General features: G+C 45.7%; 2 protein-coding genes across 5 annotated transcripts; one reads left to right on the top strand and one right to left on the bottom strand.

Moving 5' to 3' along the window:
- Positions 1–2,611: 2,611 nt before the first annotated feature.
- ISG20L2 (interferon stimulated exonuclease gene 20 like 2) lies at positions 2,612–12,188 on the bottom strand. Of its 2 annotated transcripts, XM_036754732.1 has the most exons (4): positions 11,706–12,188; positions 9,933–10,738; positions 6,471–6,671; positions 2,612–5,273 (listed from the first exon to the last, which is right to left on the bottom strand). In XM_036754732.1, exons 2-4 carry the CDS (start codon positions 10,602–10,604, stop codon positions 5,157–5,159), a joined length of 990 nt encoding a protein of 329 aa, XP_036610627.1. In that variant the 5' UTR covers positions 10,605–10,738; positions 11,706–12,188; the 3' UTR covers positions 2,612–5,156. The 2 variants fall into 2 exon arrangements, with proteins under 2 accessions (XP_036610627.1, XP_036610628.1); XM_036754733.1 differs by lacking the exon at positions 11,706–12,188 and having other exon boundaries at positions 9,933–10,894.
- On the top strand, positions 11,773–19,878 carry RRNAD1 (ribosomal RNA adenine dimethylase domain containing 1). Of its 3 annotated transcripts, XM_036754730.1 has the most exons (10): positions 11,920–12,010; positions 14,322–14,553; positions 14,692–14,811; positions 15,336–15,460; positions 15,640–15,832; positions 16,443–16,505; positions 16,845–16,988; positions 18,352–18,842; positions 19,081–19,265; positions 19,531–19,849. In XM_036754730.1, exons 3-10 carry the CDS (start codon positions 14,701–14,703, stop codon positions 19,650–19,652), a joined length of 1,434 nt encoding a protein of 477 aa, XP_036610625.1. In that variant the 5' UTR covers positions 11,920–12,010; positions 14,322–14,553; positions 14,692–14,700; the 3' UTR covers positions 19,653–19,849. The 3 variants fall into 3 exon arrangements, with proteins under 3 accessions (XP_036610624.1, XP_036610625.1, XP_036610626.1); XM_036754729.1 differs by lacking the exon at positions 14,322–14,553 and having other exon boundaries at positions 11,773–12,010; positions 19,531–19,878; XM_036754731.1 differs by lacking the exon at positions 11,920–12,010 and having other exon boundaries at positions 13,590–14,389.
- The last annotated feature ends 465 nt before the right edge of the window (positions 19,879–20,343 follow it).

Below are 20,343 nucleotides of genomic sequence, written 5' to 3'. Positions count from 1 at the left end.
TAAATTAAGTTAATAGCTTTGATATTAATTTTAACTCTAGTTCTAACACTACATCATTTAGCCTCTGAGCTTTAATATTCTCATCAGTAAAATGGGGACAATTACACCATCTGCTTCATGGGACTGTTGCGATAGAAGTGCTGTGTATATCTTTAAATACTATAATATAAGCTAGAATTATAGCCATCCATATAACAATGGAATTGATTCTAAGTTCTGGCTAGTGTCCATCAGGGATCAATACCAAATAGTCCAACCCTTTGGAGGGCCAAATACACACAAGTATTAAGTTTTGTTGTTGAGTCATTCCAGTCCTGTTCAATTCTTCATGACTCCATTTGAGGTTTTCTTGGCAAAGCTACTGGAGTGGTTTGCCACTTCCTTATCCAACTCATTTGACAGATGAGGAAACTAAGGCAAATAGGGTTAAGTGACTTGCCCAGGCTCTGAACTCAGGTCTTCCTGATTCCAGGCCAGGTGCTCTATCCACTGCGCCACCTAGTGGCCCAAGTTTTAAGTAGCTGAGGATTTTAACCAGGTCCTGTAATTCCAAATTCCATGCTCATTCCATTGACATTACAGGCAGACCACAGATGACCAGAGGTCATCGAGACCAACTTTCTCATTTTATAGATAAGTAATCTTTAAATTCAACTTCTAAACACTGTGACCTACATCATTCAGTTGTATTTTAGCTACAACATATATTAGACAATGAGAAAAATATACGTAGCAAGCTTTGCAAACTACGAAGTGTGTTAATATTATTACTGGACACGTTATGGAAATACAGGAGTTAGACCTAAAAGGGAGATTTCAGATTATCTAGTTCAACCCTCTCATTTTACAGTTGAGGAAACTGAGATCTTGAAATGAATGACTTGCTCATGACACTACAGGTTCACCAACTTCAAATTCAGTTCTCTTTCTGCTGTGAGGATACTTGGTTGTCCTTGATGAATTCCAGTCACTTAACCAGATGCTCAAGAATCGAAAGAACTGGCAGACAGTGATCCACCATCTCATGGTCTCTGAAAGTTCTTGGGAGAACTCAGGAACAGAAGGTAGGAGAAGGGTGTTTGAATTTTCAAAAAAGGGAAGAGAATGGAAACTGCAAACATGGCCAAATAGTTTGATTTCTGTGGGGACTCTGGAACACATTAAAGAGATGGTTAGTGAATATCTGAAAAAGGACCTAAGTGATCCAGGATGACCATCAAAAACAGGATTATTTCCACTTTTTTTTTGACAGGTTGTGTACATCAGAATGATCTAGTTTACTGAGATTTTAGCAAAGGAATTCATAAGGTCTCGAATGTTAACTGTTGGGGAAATGATGCTGAAATGTGGGCTAGATGATACTACAATTAAGTAGATTCAGAAGTGATCTGCTAGGTTCAAAGTGTAATTATTAATGATCCAATGTCAACTTGGAAGGTTGCCCATGGGCTGGATTCTGAGCATCTTGATGACTCACACAGGTATGGGATGCATGCTTTTCCAATCTTCAGATATATCAGAATGTACAAAGATCTTAAGGTGAGCTAGAACACTGAGTCAAAGCAAGTATGATGAAAGTCACAGGGATAAGTGTAAAGTCATGCTTGATTTCAAAAAGTCAATATCACAAGTATAAAATGGGTGTTAGCCCAGTTAATAAGGTTAATAAGGCGTAATAAGGCAGCCAGGAAAGCTAATGTGATCTTAGGCTACACACTGAGAGGCAGTATCCAAGAACATGGTTGCTACGTAATATTCTTCACTGGTCAGACCACAGTAGGAGTACTGTGTTCAGTCCTGGACATACTTGAGTTAGGACAATGCTAAATTGGAGCATGTTCACAGGATGGTGATGGTCTTCAAGTTTCTGCCATATGAGGATGGAAGGAGCCAGACTAGCTTAGAAAAGCCACAGTGAAGCTGTATTCCAGTATTTGAAGGGCTTTGTGAAAAGTGAACTAGATTTGATCTGCCTGGCCCTGGAGGGCAGAACTTGGAACAGTGGATGGAAGTTGCAATAAGGTGGATTTGGCCTCAATTTAAGTAAAGATTTACTAATAACTTGAATTATTCACAAGTGAAGTGGGTCCTCACTTGAGGTCTTCAAACAAATGTTTAGTGACTACCTGTTATGCTGTACAGGGATCCTTTTGGTACAGGATGCACTAATCTCATTTCTAAGATTCCTTACAACTATGAAATTCTGTGACACTAACATATTAATTAGTTACGGTAGTGTTTACATTTCTATCATCAACTGTTGTCATTTGTTTGAGAAGCAGTATAACAGAGTAGATAGTTATCTTAAAGTCAAGGAAGACCTGCGTTTGAATCCAACTCTGACACATGATGACTGATTCTAGACAAGTCACAAACTCTCAGTGCTTCCAGGATTAAACTCTCTAAGACTACACATTGCAGAGTAGCTGGTGATCTGCATTGGTAACGGGAGTTTTCTCACTAAGACATCTCTAAACCAATGAAATCATAAGTTTGGATCTCACAAAACAATTCTGAGCCAGAGTCTCAGTCACTTATATTAAACTAAATGTAAGATTCACCACTAAAATGAAATCTCAAAAAGACATATAAGTACACACTGAAAATAACATTTGTTGGACACTCTCAGGCTTTACTCAAATTGGACCAATATGGTAAATACACTGTTTCTTGCCTTAGAGGAGTTTATAATCTAGTAGACACTTCCAGGTACTGCCTTCAGCGAGGCTAGATATTTGTACTCTGAATTCCACATGTATAAGATGGAGTCTGGTCTTCTTCCCATGGTGACCTTGTCATTGTTTTCATAAATAGTTCCCATAAAGGCAAAAGATTTGAATTTTAGTCAACAGTCCTGGCGAACAGGACCTGGATTCCATGAGTTTGCTGGTATCTTTTTTCTTCACTGACCGTGATGGATATTGGTAACTTAATTCTGTTTTCACCTCCAATTCTGATTCTTAATGTGGCCAACATAGGTTACCCTTGTTCAGGCTATGCAGACTCCATAGACTTCCTGGTTCTCTGTGATAATGGACCAGGCACAGTGTCACTCCTTCTATGCCAACATGGACATTAATGCCTGCTAGGCTCAACAGGAACCAACTTGCTCAGGTCTTGCTGGCTGTCTGTGCAGGTAGATCATGTTATGAAGGAGTCAATGAGCTAATACTTGGGGCCTGGCTGGGCTGAAGGAAGAGACGTTACTGTGGCGAAGCTTTTCTTTTCCAATGGCAGCCAACGAGGTAGCTCTGGTCACCAGAGGCAAGGCAGTGATTATAGAACCATGGTCCCGGGTCTTTTGTGCGGATAAAATGCCTGCACTACCCAAAGTGAGTACAAACTGCAAACCCAGATTGAAAGGGCAGAAAGAAAACCCCTTGGGCTTCCATGTTGAAAAACTAGCCTGCAGTTGCTTCAGAATATCCTTCTTCACCCATTTATCCCCTTTTCTTGCACCAAATGATCCATTTTATAGAATTATTTAACCTCAGAACTGCAAAGGATTTCAGAGGTCATCTAGTCCAACCCTCCCTGAAACATGTATCTCACCCATGTGTCCAAAGGCAGTCATTCAGCCTCTGCTCACACACACAGACTGGGGAAGACGTCCAGTTTGGAAAAAGAGACCTGAAATCAAACATCAGCTCTGCAGCTTACTTCTTATATTACCCTGGGCAGGTCAATTAACTCTGTCCTCATCTTAGAAACAAGGGAATGATCTCTAAGGTCCCTTCCAGGTCAAATTCCTCCTCATAGTAAGATGAAATCTGTTCCTGGGTAACTTCTTAGCTCTAACCAATGGAGTGAGGCAGAAAAAGACTTCATCCTTTTTCCACGTGAAAAACCTTCAAATATCTGAAGACACGTGTAAGTCTCCTCCTCCAGTCTTAACTACATCAGTTTCCACCAACCATGCCTCTAATGACATGGTTTTAAGTCCCCCCAGTACCAGCTCCAAGCTTATCAACATTCCTCCTAAAAACGGGATGTGTTCAAAATTGAACACAAAATTACAGACTTGATAGGACCATGGCAGGGTATTCAGACATACTCTTTGTCAAGATACATACCATCTAAACTTATACTTGTACTAGCTTTGAGATGCCACACTTCCAGCCATTCTGTGTATCTCACTGCATTATTATCCACAATACATCTGATTTATGAGTGGGGATCTGGAGCACAGCTGTGAACAAAAGGGCACACAATGGCCACCTGAAGATCCTTAGTAAATGTTTGTGAGGTTGAGATTGGTCTTATCCACATGCTGGCTGCTGTTCAGGGCTTTTCAAACTCACAAACCAGGAAACTCCTTTACTGAATTACTTGTAGCTAGCCCATATTATGCATTCTTTTACAAAATACACTGTCCTGAATCTGTTTAATAAGTAGCAAAAAACAATACTTCTTCCTTTATAAAAATTCCTTTGTGAGTTTACAAGGCAGTAACTTGGGCATTTAGAGGCTTCACTTAACATGAAGGAGGGAGCATTGAAAACATAAATGCTTTCTCAGCAGGCACCTGGGACTCAAATAAATACCTCTTCCCCTTAGGAAAGGGGTATTTTTAAAAAATGTAACCATGAAAAAGTTGATTTTTTTGCTTTCCACTACCCAGTGAAAAAACAGAGAATCAACTGATAATCAGAGGTGGCTCCTCCAGATATGAGGAATGGGGAGATGAGGGTCCTGGACTAAAAGTGGTATTGGCCGATGGTACTTAGGGACAAAAGTACTTAATCACAGCCATAATGACTTAAGGGAGATCTGGGGAAACTACACATCCCAGCACTGTCCTGTTAGCCAAGCTGCCTGGCTGAAGCAAGGCATACTGGGAATTCTAACCAGCCTGAAACACCAATATTAAGGGGTGGGCAGCAAGGCTGGCTTTCAACGTAGGGAGCTTCCCCTCACCCCACCCCTTCAATGGGACTGGGAGGGGAAACACTCTAGACAAGTAGGACACAACACCTGTGGTAAAAATTTCAATGGTCTATGGTCGGAGAGATTGGGTCTGGGACAGACTCACTTCCCAACAGCTCCAGCCTAAGTCTTGGGCTGGTTGGATAGTCTGTTCCCCCTTGGGTAGCTGTTTACCCTCAGTCTGATGCCTTCTCTCTGCAATGACTACCAGTCCCACAATCCCACCTCCCCTATTCCTGAGAGGGAGGAGACCGGGCCAGCTGTTGCTCCCACTCAACTTCCACCAACTTGTAGAGGTCCATGGTTGCCTTGGCATCTTCAACTGAGGAATGCCCGCTCTTCCCTACCTAAGGAAAGAAGAGATGAGAGTAGAGTGAAGCTATAAGGTACTGCTTCTCCATTTTCTCCTTACTTCCCTATGTACCAACTCCTTTCTCTCGATCTTATTTCTGCCTGGCATGACGTAGGCACTTAATAAGTACTTGGTCTAAGTTGTACCCTTTAGCTACAAGGAGACTATGTGGTATAGTAGATGTAGGGGCTAGCATCAGAATCAGGAAGAACCTGGTTCAGGTCACACCTTTGACACTTATTGGTTATGTGACTCCAGGTAGATCAATTTAATTTCTCCTATTGCCCCAAGCAGAACAGCTACTGATCTGCATTGGTAGAGGGAGTTCCATCACCAAGAGTCTCTTAAAATAATATCATAGGTCCAGATTTTTAAAAATAAACCAAAAACCCATCTGTCTCTCCTCTGACAGTCAGACCTCTCTAGAAATAGAGCCGTCATTGTGAATTTCTTCATTTCAGGGTTTCACCTTTGGGAAATCCATGCTGTCTAATCTCTGCCCCTCCTATATAATGTCTGTTAATTCCATCTTATTCTGCATTCTGTACTGATAAAACCTATCCTCCGTTTTCAGAGAACTACCCTTCAAATCAATCACTGGAGTCTAGGACACTATTAGCCCTCAATCATTTCTTCTCCGGGTTCTTGCTCTCAGTCCTTTTCCCCTTTTCTATGTGGCTCAGGAGATAGGCTGAATTCTGGGAGAGATTGGTACTTCCCTGAGGTTGGTATAGTGAAGTCATATCTTTGTCTGTACTTTTTATAACTATTCTTCAGAAGAAGGTCTACCCTTCTCCTTCTTAGCCAAACCCAATTCCAGGGCCTATCTACTCATGGTTATCATCATCATTTTATTCCCAAAAAAATCAAGCTGTGAAAAAAATGAAGAGATATATTATTATCCTCATTTTACAGATGGAAAAAGTGAGGTCAGAGAGGGCAGGTGGGTTTAGAATGGTCACATATAGCAAATTAGAAGCAGGGCTGGAGTCCAGTCGCCTTGCCTTTAAGCCCAGGGCCATCCCTATTAGACCTCCAGTCAAAGACAAGGGGGCTAACTCCAGGAAAAAGGGGGCTGAAAGGACTAACAGAACTCCAAGCTGTGGGGTAGGGATGGAGTTGGTATATGAAGGAGAAGTTTAGAGATGCTTTCTGGAGCTTAGAAAATGTTCACCCACCCCCACCCACTTACCTGAATGTCCTGGTGGAGCAGCTGCTTGGTCAAACGCTTCAAAGAGATTGACTCATTCTCAGGGAAGCCAGCCCGGGAATTAAGGATAGGGATTCTGGAAGTGTCTCGGGTAAGGTTCTTGGGGTGAAAGTAATGGAGGGCTTTGAAGTCATTGTGGATGGCGTGACCCACTACAATCTTGCCAAGGAGTATCTTCAAGATCTGAAATTCAGGAAGGACAGGTGGTTGACATCTCTCCTCCACGTACAAATGCAGCATGGCCCCGCTTAGCTGATACACCCCCTTCCATATCCTCTTTGTGCAGTGTCTCCCTCTCAAACTGCTCTCAAAAGCCACTACATCTTCACAAACAGTCAAATTGTTTCTAAATTCTCTAATTCCCCTCTGTCAAGGTACCTTGCCTAGCTTAATTAGATGACAGCAGGTGATTTCTCTTGCTCTACTCTCTGGAACTGGAAATCGAATGGTTGATTCTCCCTTCCCCCCAACTCTCCAACCCAATGATAAATCTACTCACCCTTACCCTGAATTGTAAGTTTGTCTAAGTTTCTACTGGCTTGCTAGGTTTACCTTAGAACAAAGTATTCAAGAGTACTTAATGATTTTAATGCTGTTGACCTTGATCTGTCATCCTCATTTTATACATAATGGAACTGAGGCCCCAAGAAATGATTTAACCAAGGTGACAATGCTAATCCAAGACAAAGAAGAGATTAGAATCTAGGATCTTGACTCTATATTCAATATTGTTTCCACTACACCAACTCCTATGATCCCTATCATAAATACCTCATAAGAAGATCACAGATTTAGAGCAGAAAGGGACCTAAGAAGCTATCTAATCCAACCTCTTCACGTTATAGATGAGGAAATGAAGGCTCAGGTTAAATGATTTTTCCTAGGTTACAATGTAAAAGGCCGAATTTGAACCAAGATTCTCTGAGTCCAGGGTCAGTGCTCTTTCTACTATACTGTATGAATACCGCCTACCCTTAAAAAAAAAATCAGTCTCACTATATTATAATCACAACTCTCTAAAAATTAAAAACTGTATCTTCCTAGCTTAATCACTCACTTCTATTGCCACACTTGGCTCCAAATGACTTCTGGCTGTTTCAAAAAATCAAAATCACCCTCAAAAGATGATATGCCACCACTCTGAGGGTCAAAAGAATAGGTTACAAGCTATAAAGCCAGGGTTCTTAAGCTGGAGTCCATGATTTAAAAAAAAAATACTTTGAGAACTGTATTTCAACATAATTGGCTTCCTTGGCATACAACATTTAAACACATTATTCTGGGCAGAGTCATCAGACTGCCAAGAGAGTCCATAATGAAAAATGAAGAATCTCTGCTCTAAAGGCAATTCCCCAGCTTAGTCCTAAGAATATCTCAGGCGGGGCAGTGTGACTGGAGTATGCACATGGCCTCTTGAGGGAGTCTGCTCTGCAAGGGACAGCACTCATGGCTGGATATATTCCGATGGAGGCATTAATTCCATCAGTTCGTATGCCACCCAGCATATGGCTACTGACAAAAAAGCAGGGAGCAAATGCTTTCTGAAGATAATTCAACCTAAGCCCGGCATTCACGTTCCTCCTTCCTATCAACAATTGGCCATCACTCTTACTTCTTCCCCAGATTGGGCTTGGGACTCCAATTCAGCTCAGCTACCTCAAGCTTTACAAGTCCCCACTACACTTCTTCTTTTGCATCCTTCTGCATTCTCCTTCTTCCAAACCCTTTCCAGAATTCAGGAAACCGTCTCTTAACTTAAACTCAACCATTTGTCTTTATTTGGAATTTCCCCTCCATATTTTCATTTACACCACAATGCACTGGCATGAACCAGAGAGGAAACAGAATACCAGAAAGATCCCTAGAGCAAAAGACCTGGATTTGAATTCTGACTTTGCCATTTACCATCTGTGCAACTGGAGGCAAATCATGTCCCTTCTTGGGGCTTCAATCACTAAAATAAGGTTCAACTAGACTAAGATCCCTTTCAACTCTAGCCCCTGGCTTCTAGTATTCCCCCACTGGAGAAAGAGCTTCACCAAGAGCAGGGAGATTCTCTCTCCTCTGCCTGGGTCAGTCTTGGAGATCAGAACAGGATTCTATATACTGAAAGCTTATGGGACAGGATATATGGGCACAAATAAAAAAGCACAGGATACCAAGTACCTTCAAGCAGCTCAGAGATAGAGAGCTGGCCCAAGGGCACCACCTGCAGGTTTCTGAAGAATCCTACAGCCAAAGCTGAGTTCCTCGGGGTCATTACTGTGTCAGATACAGTTGGGTATGGTAAGAGGTGTTCAATCTGAATACTCACACATTAAAGACTGCCTTGGACAATACAATGCTGATGTGATACTGAAACAGGTCCTATTTGGGAGCCAGGAAGCACAAAGCCCACACTCGGTGAAGGGATGCTAAACTAAGCGTTAGGATAAGGCAGGAAGTAAGCAGGGTGAAGTGGAATGAATGCTGGACTGTTAAGCCCTAGTTTTGTGTTGCCGCCCTAGTTTTGCCATGAATAACTGTGTGACTTTACTTTTCTGAACCTCCTTTTCTTCATCTGCAAAATAATGGTGTTGGACTAGATGTTTCCTAAGGTTTCCATCCAGTTCTAACCTTCTTGTAAGACTTCTAGCCAAGTGATGCCAGCCACAGAGCACTTGAAAAATAGACACATTCCTCCAAAGGTACACTTAGATCCCTCCTGTGTGAGACAGGGAAAAGCAGTCCAAGGCCTGAGTGCAGAGACGGGACTAAGAAGGGATCATTCAGGAGCATCTCATCACTTGATTCTGCATTCTGACTGACAGTAGTGACAGGACTGAGAAAAGAATATCTAGGAAAATTCTATCACCTACATTTTGCATTATTTCTTTTACTGCTCATCCTCTTTTCCAAGACTATTCTGCATTTTTCTCCTAGTCCAGGAGGGCTTCCCAAATCAACATCCTTCCTTCCCCCATATTTAAATATCTGTGTACAACTTGATCTTTTGTTTCAGTCTCTGTCCAAGTCTTGGTGGGAAATGTGGGAGTAGGGTTACCCTTTCTTAGGGACCTAGTTTCAGAACAAGGCTCTGTGCTCAGTATGTAATGTTAACTAAGACACTACCTCCTCTCTCACTCCCTACTAGCTTTCACCAAAGTCCAGTCCCTATCTAGAAGTCTTCCTCCTTACCTAATCTCTGTCAAGCCTTTTCCCTGATAAGTTTCCTTTTTTTTTTTTTTGAGGGGAGAAGGCAGGACAATTGGGGTTAAGTAACTTGCCCAAGGTCATACAGCTAGTAAGTGTGTCAAGAGTCTGATAATGGATTTGAACTCAGGTCTTCCTGACTCCAGGGCCAGTGCTCTATTCACTGCATCACTTAGCTGTCCCCAATTGTTTCTTTTTAAGAAAAAGACCCCAGGCATCCTAACCCCACCCTTCCTTCCCCACTCCCATCACCTCTTTCCGGGCCGCCTTGAAAGGGGTGGCATTAACCATATGCTCCTTCTTGATACCGCTCCACTTGGTCCGGTAGTCCACAATTTTGCAGGGAGGACGAATGTATTCGTCATATAGCACGTCACCACTGTAACTTACAATGCTACATCGGGCCAAAGAGCTGGTATGGCCTTTAGGCCCTGTGCCCACCATCTCACAATCAAGAGCCACCATCTTCTTGTTGTAGCCCTTCTCTGGGGCAGGCGGGAGGGTTCGGGCAGGTGGGAGGGGGCGGAGGCCACTCTGGAACTCTGACAGGAGATCTACCTTAGATGCCACCGATACTGAACTGGTCTTCCTTGAAGGAGCAGGTGTCAACCAAGACACTGTTGATACTTTCCTACTCAAGGGCTTTTCAATTCCATTTTTCTGACTGGGTGTCTCCCCTATAGGTTCAGGGCCCTGGGGATGGAGTTTCTGTTTACTATTTGTGCTAAGCGCCCCCCCTTTATTTTGGAGTTTAGAATGCCCTGATCCCGAAGGCCTGGCAGGGACCTGCATCTGTTTCTGCTTAAGGTTCCTCTGTATCCGCCGTTGTCGTTGGATGAAACGCTGGTGCTTGTGGTTCCCCTCAGTTGCCTTCTTTTGGGGAGGACAGTCCCCAAAGTCCAAGTTGAGAATCAGGGTAGACATTGTCAAGAAGGGTTGGAGAGAAGAGTGACCAGGAGGGATCTGGCTTCAGACAGTAGCTTCTAAAAACAGGGAAGCTTGGGGGCTTATTCCTGGCCAAAGGCCAGAGACCCACATCTTGAGGTGTGTAGCATACCCTATGGAAAGAAGAGTGACCAAGCTGACCCCAGAGTCTAAGGGTCCAATAGATGGATGATGACATGACTCTTTATAAGACTCAGCATAACCTTAGATATCAGGAAAAATACCAACCTGAAGGGTCTTAAGACAGGGAATAGAGAAAACACTTTAAAAGCCAGTGTTGGGGGGAGTGAGAGTGAGGGAAGACAACCTACTCAAAAGCAAAGGAATGAATGAGATGTTGAGAGGCAGCATGATACAGATGGGGAAAAAAAAAGACTGGATTTAGAAAGAACATGGAGGTTTTAATCTTGTTCAAGTTAAGTCAGCTTCCTTGGGAAACTGAGGCACTCAGGGTGAAAGGAAGTGATCCGCCTAATGTCCTGCAACTAGAAAGTGGTTAACGACCCACACTGTTAAAGATTTCGACACCTTCCGGAAAATGTGGGTCGTAATACTTGCTATCTCTATTACCACCATGGTGTCCTGGCCCACCTCATTCAGGTTTAAAGCCTAGAAAATGGATCTGCTCTCCGCCCTTGTCCCCTACCCGAATCCTCCGGGCTCTTCCTGCTCCCCCAGACTCTTCCACTTTCTCGGCACCTCAAAAGCTAATGTACCTCGAAGCTTCGGGCCCCGGTGTCCGCCTCCCCTTCTCTGGGCCTCAGTTTCCCCATTTCTAGACTCGGGAGATTGGACTAGATGCTCTCCAAGACGCCTGCGGCTTTCAATCCTGTGATTCCGAAAACTGTCCTGCCCAGCAGAAGCTCCCGACCCGTGAAGGGGATGAATGAACAAGGGGGGAAACTGAGGCTGGGGCCATGGAAGTTGCTGCAGGATGGCATCACATTCCACGGCGTCGCGGTAATCAATCGGGGGCTCGGAGAGCCTTCCGGCCCGGGGCCCCACCCCGATCTAGCCCCAACACTGCCCGAGGAAACCCCGGACGGACGCCGGGCGCACGCCCCATGGCGCTTCACTCACCTCCTCTGGCGGCCCCCGTAGAGGCCGGAAGCGACAGGAGGCGGAAGTGGAGATGGGACCGCGCCTGCGCGGCTGCGGGCGACAAACACGCGGGCGAAGGCTTGGTGGCGTGTGACGGGAACGCGCTTAAGGACCCACAGACACCACGGCGACCCCCTCCCCCACCACCTCGGGGAGGGAGGAAAGCGACTCCGACTGGGGAAAAGGGAGCGGAAGCGGAAAGGGAGGTGGCGGGGGGGTAGACGGGGGCGGGAGCGGCACGCGCTCCCCGGCCCCTCGAGCCCCGTGGAAGTACAACTGGGAGGGTAAGGTCGGGGAATGAGGGGAGAGAGGCCGGTGGACGCCGTGGGGTCGGGCCTCACTTCCGGGCGGAGGGCGGGCAGGGCGGAGCCTGGGGTGGTTGGGGTAGTCTTTTCCTTTGCCCTCATCCCTGCCGGGGCCCGGAGGCTCCACCCCACACCGGCTAGCGCGTGACGTTGCCCCGCGTTACTGCTCTGTGACGTCTTTACGTTCCCACGCTATCTCCTCCCCCTTTTCCCGGCTCTGGGCTCTGTGACTTGAGTGCGCCGCGTGGGCAAGGTGTCTCAGGAATCTGGCTCACCTCCCCGTTACATCGCGTCTGCTTTCCAAGCTGTTTTTAATCGGGCCATCAAGTGAACTAGGTGCCTACATTGTGCTAGTCACTGTGCTGAGTGCTGGGAATACAAAAAGAAGCAAAGATAGACCTTGCCCTCAAGGAGCTTAGGGAGTAATGGCCAAGACAACATGCAAACATATATTTGTGTAAGCGTATACCTACGTATATGCACACACAAAGCAAACTATATACAGGGTAAATAAGAAATAATAAGTAAACATTTATTAAGCACCTACTATGAGCCCGCCTAATCCGGTGTCTCTGAAAGAAGGCTTGAGTGGTAGAATTCTTTCGAGGCAGACACCCCGCCCCCTAGCCTTGCATTTTGGGGTCCCCAGCACCCCCAAACCACAGCAATTTCACCTATATCTGCTTGGTTTTCCTCAGTTGTAAGATGCCAGCACTTACCTCCCAAGCTTGTGAGTCTTAAATGTGATATTTGTAAAGCACCTGGTACATAGTAGGTGCTTTATAAACATGTATTTCCTTCCTTGCTTGCTTTTTTCATTCATTTTTTTTTAAATCATTTAGTTTTGTTTTTTCTCTCACCTTCTCCCCACCACTGGGAAGACAGAAAAAAAGAAAGCGCCATTGTCTCATAGAAGCATAGTCAAACGAAACAAACTGCCACATCAAAGAATTATTTTCGTGTTCTGCGTGTCACTCCATCATCTGTCAGGAGGTGCCCAGCATTCATCATTCCCCTGGAATCATGGTTGATTGTTGAGTAGAGTTATCTTAAGATTTTCAGAATTTTTTGTTTTTATAGTATTGATGTTATATCATAAAGTGTTTTGGTTCTGCTAGTTTGACTCTGTATCATTTTCTAAAATTCCTCCCAGGTCTCTGAAATCATCATTTCTTTCAGCACAATAGTATTGTTATATTTATATGCCATAACTCATACAGCCATTCCCCAAATGATGGGCACCTATGTAGTTTCCAGTTCTTTACCACTACAAAAGAAAAAAAGCAGTAACTATAAAGATGCTCTAGCCGCTCCTCCTCTTTCTTTAAAATCTAGGCAGCTAGATGGCAAAGCAGAGGGAAGGCTGGACCTGAATTCAGAAAGCCCTCAGTTCAAATCTAGGTGCAGACACTTACTAGCTATGTGGCTCTGGGCAGTGATTTAAATCTGTCTGCCTCAGCTTCCTTATTTGTAAAATGGGGATAATTTTATCTACCTCCAAGGGTTGTTGTAAGAATCAAATGAGATAGTATTTATAAAGTGCTTTGCAAATCTTAAAGTGATATATCAGTACTAGTGATTATTAATGTTATTGCTAGGACCAATCATAAGCACCTAAGAATCTGGTCTCTGGGGGATAAGGCAGAACACGAGATGGGGAGCACCAATCTGGGTGCCAGTTTCCCCAGTTTTCAAAGGAAAGGGGTGAAGTACGTAGTGTCCAAGATTCTTTCTGACATTTAATTAATTACATTTAATGATCCTGTAACTGTCTCCTCATGGTCTGGAGGCAGCAGGACTTGAAGAAATAGGATACAGATCCCTGGTGTCTCCAAGGTCCCCTTTGTCACAAGGGCCAGCAGTTAAAGCCTTGGTCATTAGGGATCACAGAAGGGACCTCAGAGGTTGTCTAGTGCATACCCAAACAGGATTCCACAGGGCTGCCTCCTGAATTAGTGTTCATCTAGCCCAGGGCTATCCAAAGTGTGGCCCGCAGGCCAAATACAGCCCATAGTGCGATTTTATGGGGCCCACCTATGTTTACTACAGGCGTGGCAATTGACATAAATGCTTTAACTAAAGCATTTGTGTTGATTTCTGTGCTTGTGGTGGACACAAGCAGGCCGCATGGGGGCGCATGGCCCATGTTTTAGACAGCCCTGATCTAGCCCATGAGGAAGACTTTTAGTGATGAGAAACCCCATTGCCTCCTGAAGGACTCCATTCCATATTTTGAAAGTTCTGTTATTAAATCTTTGTTTACATAAAGCCTCAATCTGGTTTTTTGCAGCTTTTACCCACTGCTCTGAGGTCTGCCTTTTGGAGCCAATCTCTCCTCCATGACAGCCATTCAGATAGGTGACGACAGCTGTTATATATCCTCCCAGCACTTCTCCAAGGCAAACATCCTCAAGATCCTTCACCCTCCTGGCCTGCCTCCTTTGGATACTCTCTAGTTCATCAGTTATCTTCCTAACTTCAAAACTGAACATAGTACCTAGGCATGGTCTGACTAGGACTAGGTACCTTATTCTTGGAAACATGCCTATCACTGTAGCCTAAGGCCACTGAGTCCCGCAGATCTCTTTCACATTAGGTACAGCCTCAGTTAGGGGCAGGAAGGGTCACATCTGGATTTCTTCTCTCTGCTCTCTCTGTAGGTCCGCAGGATGCCTGGCCTTGCTGCCAGAAAACTTTCTTTAGAGGGAAGGCGGCAGCTAGCTGTGGACCTGACCCGTGTTCTTCCCCTCTATGGATTCATCCTGGATGCCTACATCATTGTAAATAAGGCTGTGGGTTGGAGTAGTTTAAGGGCAGGAATGGGGGGATATGTGTATGGAAGAAGAAATGGATGGTAACACAAAGTATATATTTTTGGGACATCTATGGATTTCATTTGTCCATTATCCTTTTGCACTTCCCTCCAACTAAGGCCTAGGTAATAAAGTTGCAGGTACAAATGAGAGGCATCAGATGACATGGATTCAAATCCTGGCCCTGCCATTGCCATCTTTATGATCTCTGGGATCCAGATGGAAAAGAGCTTCAAGATCATCTAGTTCAATTTTCACTTTTCATATCAGGAAGCTCTCCAAATTTCTATTTTTCCATCTTCAGAATGAGGGAAGAAAGTAGACTAGGAGGGAAGAAGGCCTCTAACTGACCTTCCATCTTTAAGTATTATGATCCACAGTGCCTGGAAACACACATCTGCTGTCTGGGGCACAAGGGAGAAGTGGTGATAGACAGCCTAGGGGGTCCTCAGCAGTGTGCAGCTACTGACTGGTTTTCTGTTACTTCGTAGGAGTTCTTTACAGATCGCTTGTGGGAGAAGCTCCCCAGCTCATGGCAAGAAGTCCTAGATGGGCTGACCCCACCCCAGATTGCTACTATGCTACTTGAGATGCCTAGTGCTGGGGAAGAGATCAGGTATGGGAGTGGTTTCCAGGTAAACAAAAATTATCAAGAGTTAATTTCATGTAACTATCTGTAATTCATGGGCAAGGTCGTTTGGAGATAAAATTGCCCAAAGACTTCCTTATTTTGTGGTTGGGTGATCTGTTCTGGTTGTGATGGAAACATTCACAGGAGGACCTTCGCTGTCTCAGGTACAGATCAGTGTGGCCACTGACCCTTCTGGCCCTGAAGGCTACTGCCCATGCCCTGGCCTTTACCCGGACACCTGAGTCCCTGGGCCCATCCGAGTTCCAGGAGAACCCCAGCCAGAGCTCCCGGCTGGCAGCCCAATTCCGGAAACATGTCAAGCCCAAGAAACAACATGAGATAAGGCGACTGGGAGAGGTGAGGAATAGCCCTGGAATGAGAAGGGAGGACTGAGGGAAGAATGGCGGAGGTAGGGTTGGTGAGGGCAGAGGAGTTAAATGTGGAGATCTCTACCCTCCCAGGGACTCCAAGGCCATGATTCCCCCACTACCACCCCCATTTCTCCTCTTCTCTCTAGCTGCTATCTTTGTCTGAGTTTGTTTCTCTATTTTCCCTGTTCTGTCTTGGTTGGTGTCTGCCTCTCTGGAAGTGTCTGTGTAGCATTCTTTATGTTTGTCTGCAATTCTTTACTTTTGTCACATCTGTAGCCCCTAGGGCTTGTGGAATTTGTGGAGAGATGGGGGTGAGGTGGTATGGGGGTAAGCGCCTTCACCCCATAATCGGGGGAGAAAATGAACAGGTTGGGCAGGTCAAGCCAGGTTCTGTTCTCTGAGAAGACCAGGGACCTGTTTTCTACTGTTTCTCACATTCTTCCCCCATGTAACCCCCTACTCTAGGTTCTAGGTATCTTGGCTTTCTGTACTGATTCTTTCATCCAGCAGACTACCCTCAGTTACTGCCTCCTGCTGTTGTGAACAGGAGACAGTGGCTGAGAGATCTTTGTTCTACTCCAAATCCTCTCCTCCAGCTGGTGAAGAAACTGAGTGATCTTACAGGCTGCAACCAGGTGGTGGATGTGGGCTCTGGCCAGGTGAGTTCTTATCAGTCCTCCCTAGGTCTATTACCCTTATCTTTGTTGGCAAGACATTAGGTAGAATTTGGGAGGTAGTCCACCCAAGGTCCATTCTGGGTTTGAGGAAAGAGGGAGATGACGGCAAGTTATCATAGGTACAAAGTTAGGAAAAAAGGGAAAGGAAGGATTTGAACTGTGGTAGAAAAGGGCGAATGTCCAGGAGATAGGATTGAGGGGACAGGGATGCCTGAGACTTTTTCCATACCTTCTGATGTGATGTTAGGCCGCTTAGCCCCTGATGGGAAGAGTGAAAAGGACAACTGGGACATATTCTCACCCCTACCCTCGTGGCTGCAGGGTCATCTCACCCGATTCCTGGCCTTGGGGCTGGGGCTTTCTGTGACTGGCATTGAAAAGGATAGGAGACTGGTGGAGAGAGCCCAGCATCTGGACCAGGAACTCCTTAGTATCCTGAAGAAGGAAAAACAGAGGAGGCCAGAGGTAAGATTCCTTCCCCAAGAATATGGTTGAAAGAGCCATGCAGGGCTTTTCTGATCCTAAAATAACCTTCTCCCACTTGAGCTGTCTCACTTCCAAAGTCTGCGCTCCCAGCCTCAATCTCCTTCCTGTCTTTTGCATAGTTCTGCTCCCATCCCTGACCTTGGGAAGGACATAGTGGAAAGCTTCTCTTCTTGGGAGGGGATCTGGCAATACATGATAAAACTCATGATACTTCACAGCATTTATAACAGGGGTTATAACAGTTATTCCCAAGAATTTCTGAACTAGGAGGTTTCTAATTGGGGGTTCTGTCAGTTCCAAAGACTTGGGCCAGAAAGACATGTACCTATAATTCTCTTCCCTGCTGTCAGAATCAAATGATTTTAGACTTTCTCTTCAGGACAGGCCTGGCCTGCTCCAATCTGTTGCCCCCACTCTTGAGCTTGGGGGAGAAGGATCCTGACTCTACACCATCTCATCCCCAGCCTCTGATTACCACCACCCCTAAGGGGCTGTGCAGATTATGACAGCAGAGGAAAGAGACACAGACACACAGAGCGGGCTACCCACTTAACAGGTACCTAGTAATGCCAAGCACGGTGGAGGAGCAGTAATAACGTTGGATAGATAAAGCAGAGTCCTCCCAACCCTTGCGGGGCTTACAGACTAATGGGAGAAAAGAGAAACACAGAGTACTATGATACTTAACAAATGTAGCAGAAAGGTTTGAAACAGATTACTAGGTGAAGTCCAGGAGACAGAGAAGTCTTCCTACCTGAATTGGGCTTGTTGACTTAAAGGAGGAGTAGGGATTCAATAACAAGAATGAAAGAACATTCTAGGGGTGATTAGAGGCAGTTTCCCACCCCCTGGGGTTGTTAGGGGGGACCTGGAGGAGAATAGTATAAGAGAATGCTAAAAAGGTAGGATGCTATCAGATTGTGAAGGACCCTTCATACCAAGGGATTGTGAACATTTGAAAATAGGTGATAGTGAGCAGAGTACTAACCTGATTAGAGACACGTGGAAGGAAGGCAATGTGATGCATTCTTATTTCTGTCCAAGTGGAAAGAATACTGTCTGGAGTTGTAAAATCCAAGTTCCAATCTCAGCCCTGCCTCTCACTGTGATTGTGACAGTGAAGTCACTTCTCTTTTCTGGGCTGTTTTGTCACCAATATGAATTAGGGAGTTGGACTTGGTTATCTCCAGGATAACGTCCTTTCCAGCCCAAACTCCTTGACCGTTTAGAGGCTGGGTAGTACTGAATTTAGGCCCCCAGAACTCAGGTCAGCAAGTATTTATTAAGTGCCTGCTATATGCTAGGCACTGTGCTAAGTGCTGGTTCTTTCCTTTCCCTGCAGATCATCTCAGCTGTCCCACACCGCCCCCCAAATCATGTTGTTAGCTGGGTCGACCCCACTGCCTTGTCTCAGGAGCTCCTATCACCCCTGAAGTCAGAGTCAGCTCAGGCCCCTGCTCGACGCCTGCTCCTGACCGGCCTCCATGCCTGTGGTGACCTAAGTGTGACTCTATTGCAGCACTTTGCCTGCTGCCCAGAGGCAGTGGCCTTGGCATCTGTGGGCTGCTGCTACATGAAGCTCACCACCCCTGGGGGCTACCCCCTAAGCCACTGGGTTAGTGGGCTCCAGGACCACAGACTGCCCTACAAGTTCCGAGAGGGTGCCTGCCATGCTCTGGAGGAGTACGCAGAGCGGCTTCGGGGAGCAGGCCCTACCCTCCGCACCCACTGCTACCGAGCTGCACTAGAGACAGTCATCCGGGGTGCCCAACCAGGCCTCTGCAGACCTGGGGTGCAAAGCATCCCAAGGGCCCATGAGCTGCCCTTGGAAGAGTAAGGAATGGGGATGCATGGATGGGAAGGGGGAAAGGCACCTGAGTGAAGGGGTTGGGAAAGTGAAGATGTCTCCAGGCATTCAAGGTAGAGGTCTTACTCCAGACTTTGGCCTATAATCTTTTTTAAAGTAGTATCTGGAAGGAACTTAGGGTGGAGGGTTCCATCTCAGAACACTTCCAGTAGGATAAATCTCCACTACCTTAAAATGCTCTTGTTGCCACTCACTGCCCTGCAGGTATATACGGCTAGGGCTGCAACGGGTGGGACTGGACCCTGGGCTGCCCCTGGACCTGGCCTCCCTGAATGCCTGCATGGCACAGGAACATCGGGTGGTGGCGTTCTTCAGCCTGGCACTGCTGCTGGCACCACTGGTGGAGACATTAATACTACTGGATCGGCTGCTTTTCCTCCAGGAGCAAGGTGAGTCCCAGCACAAGTGGAGTGAAGGGAGAAGGTGATGCTGAAAGCTTAGTGCCCCAGCAGAGAGGGCACAGAGTCAAGAATCTCTCCACCCTTACCTTCTACTGCCTGTGAATTCCAAGGAGCCCCAGCCTCTGCAGAGAACTAAGGGGCACTTGAAAGATCTCTCCACTGGAGGGGTTTCAGAGGTGGGGACCCAATGGCAGAATTGAAGGAGGAGCAGCTTTCTAACATCTTGAGCCTCCCTCCTTTCTTCCCACCTCAGGTTGCCATGCTGAACTCCTCCCTGTCTTCAGGCCTGAACTATCTCCTCGAAATTTGGTCTTGGTGGCCACTAAGACCCCATTGGGCCCAGCACTTTCTGACCTGGAAATAGAGGAAAGCTGATAGTGTTACAGGAAGGGAGGCTTCAAGACTCTTTAAAACTTCCCAGTTCCCAAGGACATATGTGAGACCATGCTAGAGATGAGAGCCATATGGATAATCCCCTCTCACTTAGGGAACCACATCTTTTTACCTTTGGCTTATCCCTAACCATATATATGCTTCTTGGAACTCAGACTTTTTCTGTTATTTAAAAAATGAACATTCTAAAAATAATTTTTAAAAGATCAAATCCTTCCTGCCTCTTACTTCTCTGAATGCCATGTGAGCAAAGGGTAGATCTTTGTTGTTGTTGTTTTGGAGACAATTGGGGTTAAATGACTTGCCCAGGGTCACACAGCTAAGTTTCTGAGGATAGATCTGAACTCAGTCCTTCTGACCTCAGGGCCAATGCCCTATCCATTGTACCACCTAGCTTCCCCAAAGGGTAAATCCTGAGGACACCTTGCCACCCAGGTCTCCTTGGTGTATTTCACAGATGCCCCATTAGGTTAAGTCTTCTACCACTCCTGCCCCCCACGCACTGCCATCCACTGGCAAGGCTAAACCTCATTTCTGCCCTCCTTGTGCAGTCACAAGGGAGTCCTCAAATTACGTAATTTAGAACTGTAAGGTACCTGAGTGACCATTCAGTCTAACCCCCTTACTTAAAGGATGGTTAAAGAGGCCCGTTGAGGTGAAGGGCCTTGTCCAA

The sequence above is a fragment of the Trichosurus vulpecula genome, chromosome 4, assembly GCF_011100635.1.
Source record: "Trichosurus vulpecula isolate mTriVul1 chromosome 4, mTriVul1.pri, whole genome shotgun sequence".
NCBI lineage: Eukaryota > Metazoa > Chordata > Mammalia > Diprotodontia > Phalangeridae > Trichosurus > Trichosurus vulpecula.
The sequence above is the reverse complement of the archived record's forward strand: the minus strand, read 5'-3'. Positions and strand labels throughout refer to the sequence as shown.

Excerpts from the sequence above, each read along its gene's own strand:
- ISG20L2 (XM_036754732.1), bottom strand. The coding sequence starts at position 10,604 with ATGTCTACCCTGATTCTCAACTTGGACTTTGGGGACTGTCCTCCCCAA. Across the intron at positions 6,672-9,932 it reads TCAAGGCGGCCCGGAAAGAG|ATCTTGAAGATACTCCTTGG; the intron begins GTGATGGGAGTG and ends CCTGAATTTCAG. Across the intron at positions 5,274-6,470 it reads TGCTCCACCAGGACATTCAG|GTAGGGAAGAGCGGGCATTC; the intron begins GTAAGTGGGTGG and ends TTCTTTCCTTAG.
- RRNAD1 (XM_036754729.1), top strand. The coding sequence starts at position 14,701 with ATGCCTGGCCTTGCTGCCAGAAAACTTTCTTTAGAGGGAAGGCGGCAG. Across the intron at positions 18,843-19,080 it reads CATGAGCTGCCCTTGGAAGA|GTATATACGGCTAGGGCTGC; the intron begins GTAAGGAATGGG and ends ACTGCCCTGCAG. Across the intron at positions 19,266-19,530 it reads GCTTTTCCTCCAGGAGCAAG|GTTGCCATGCTGAACTCCTC; the intron begins GTGAGTCCCAGC and ends TTCCCACCTCAG.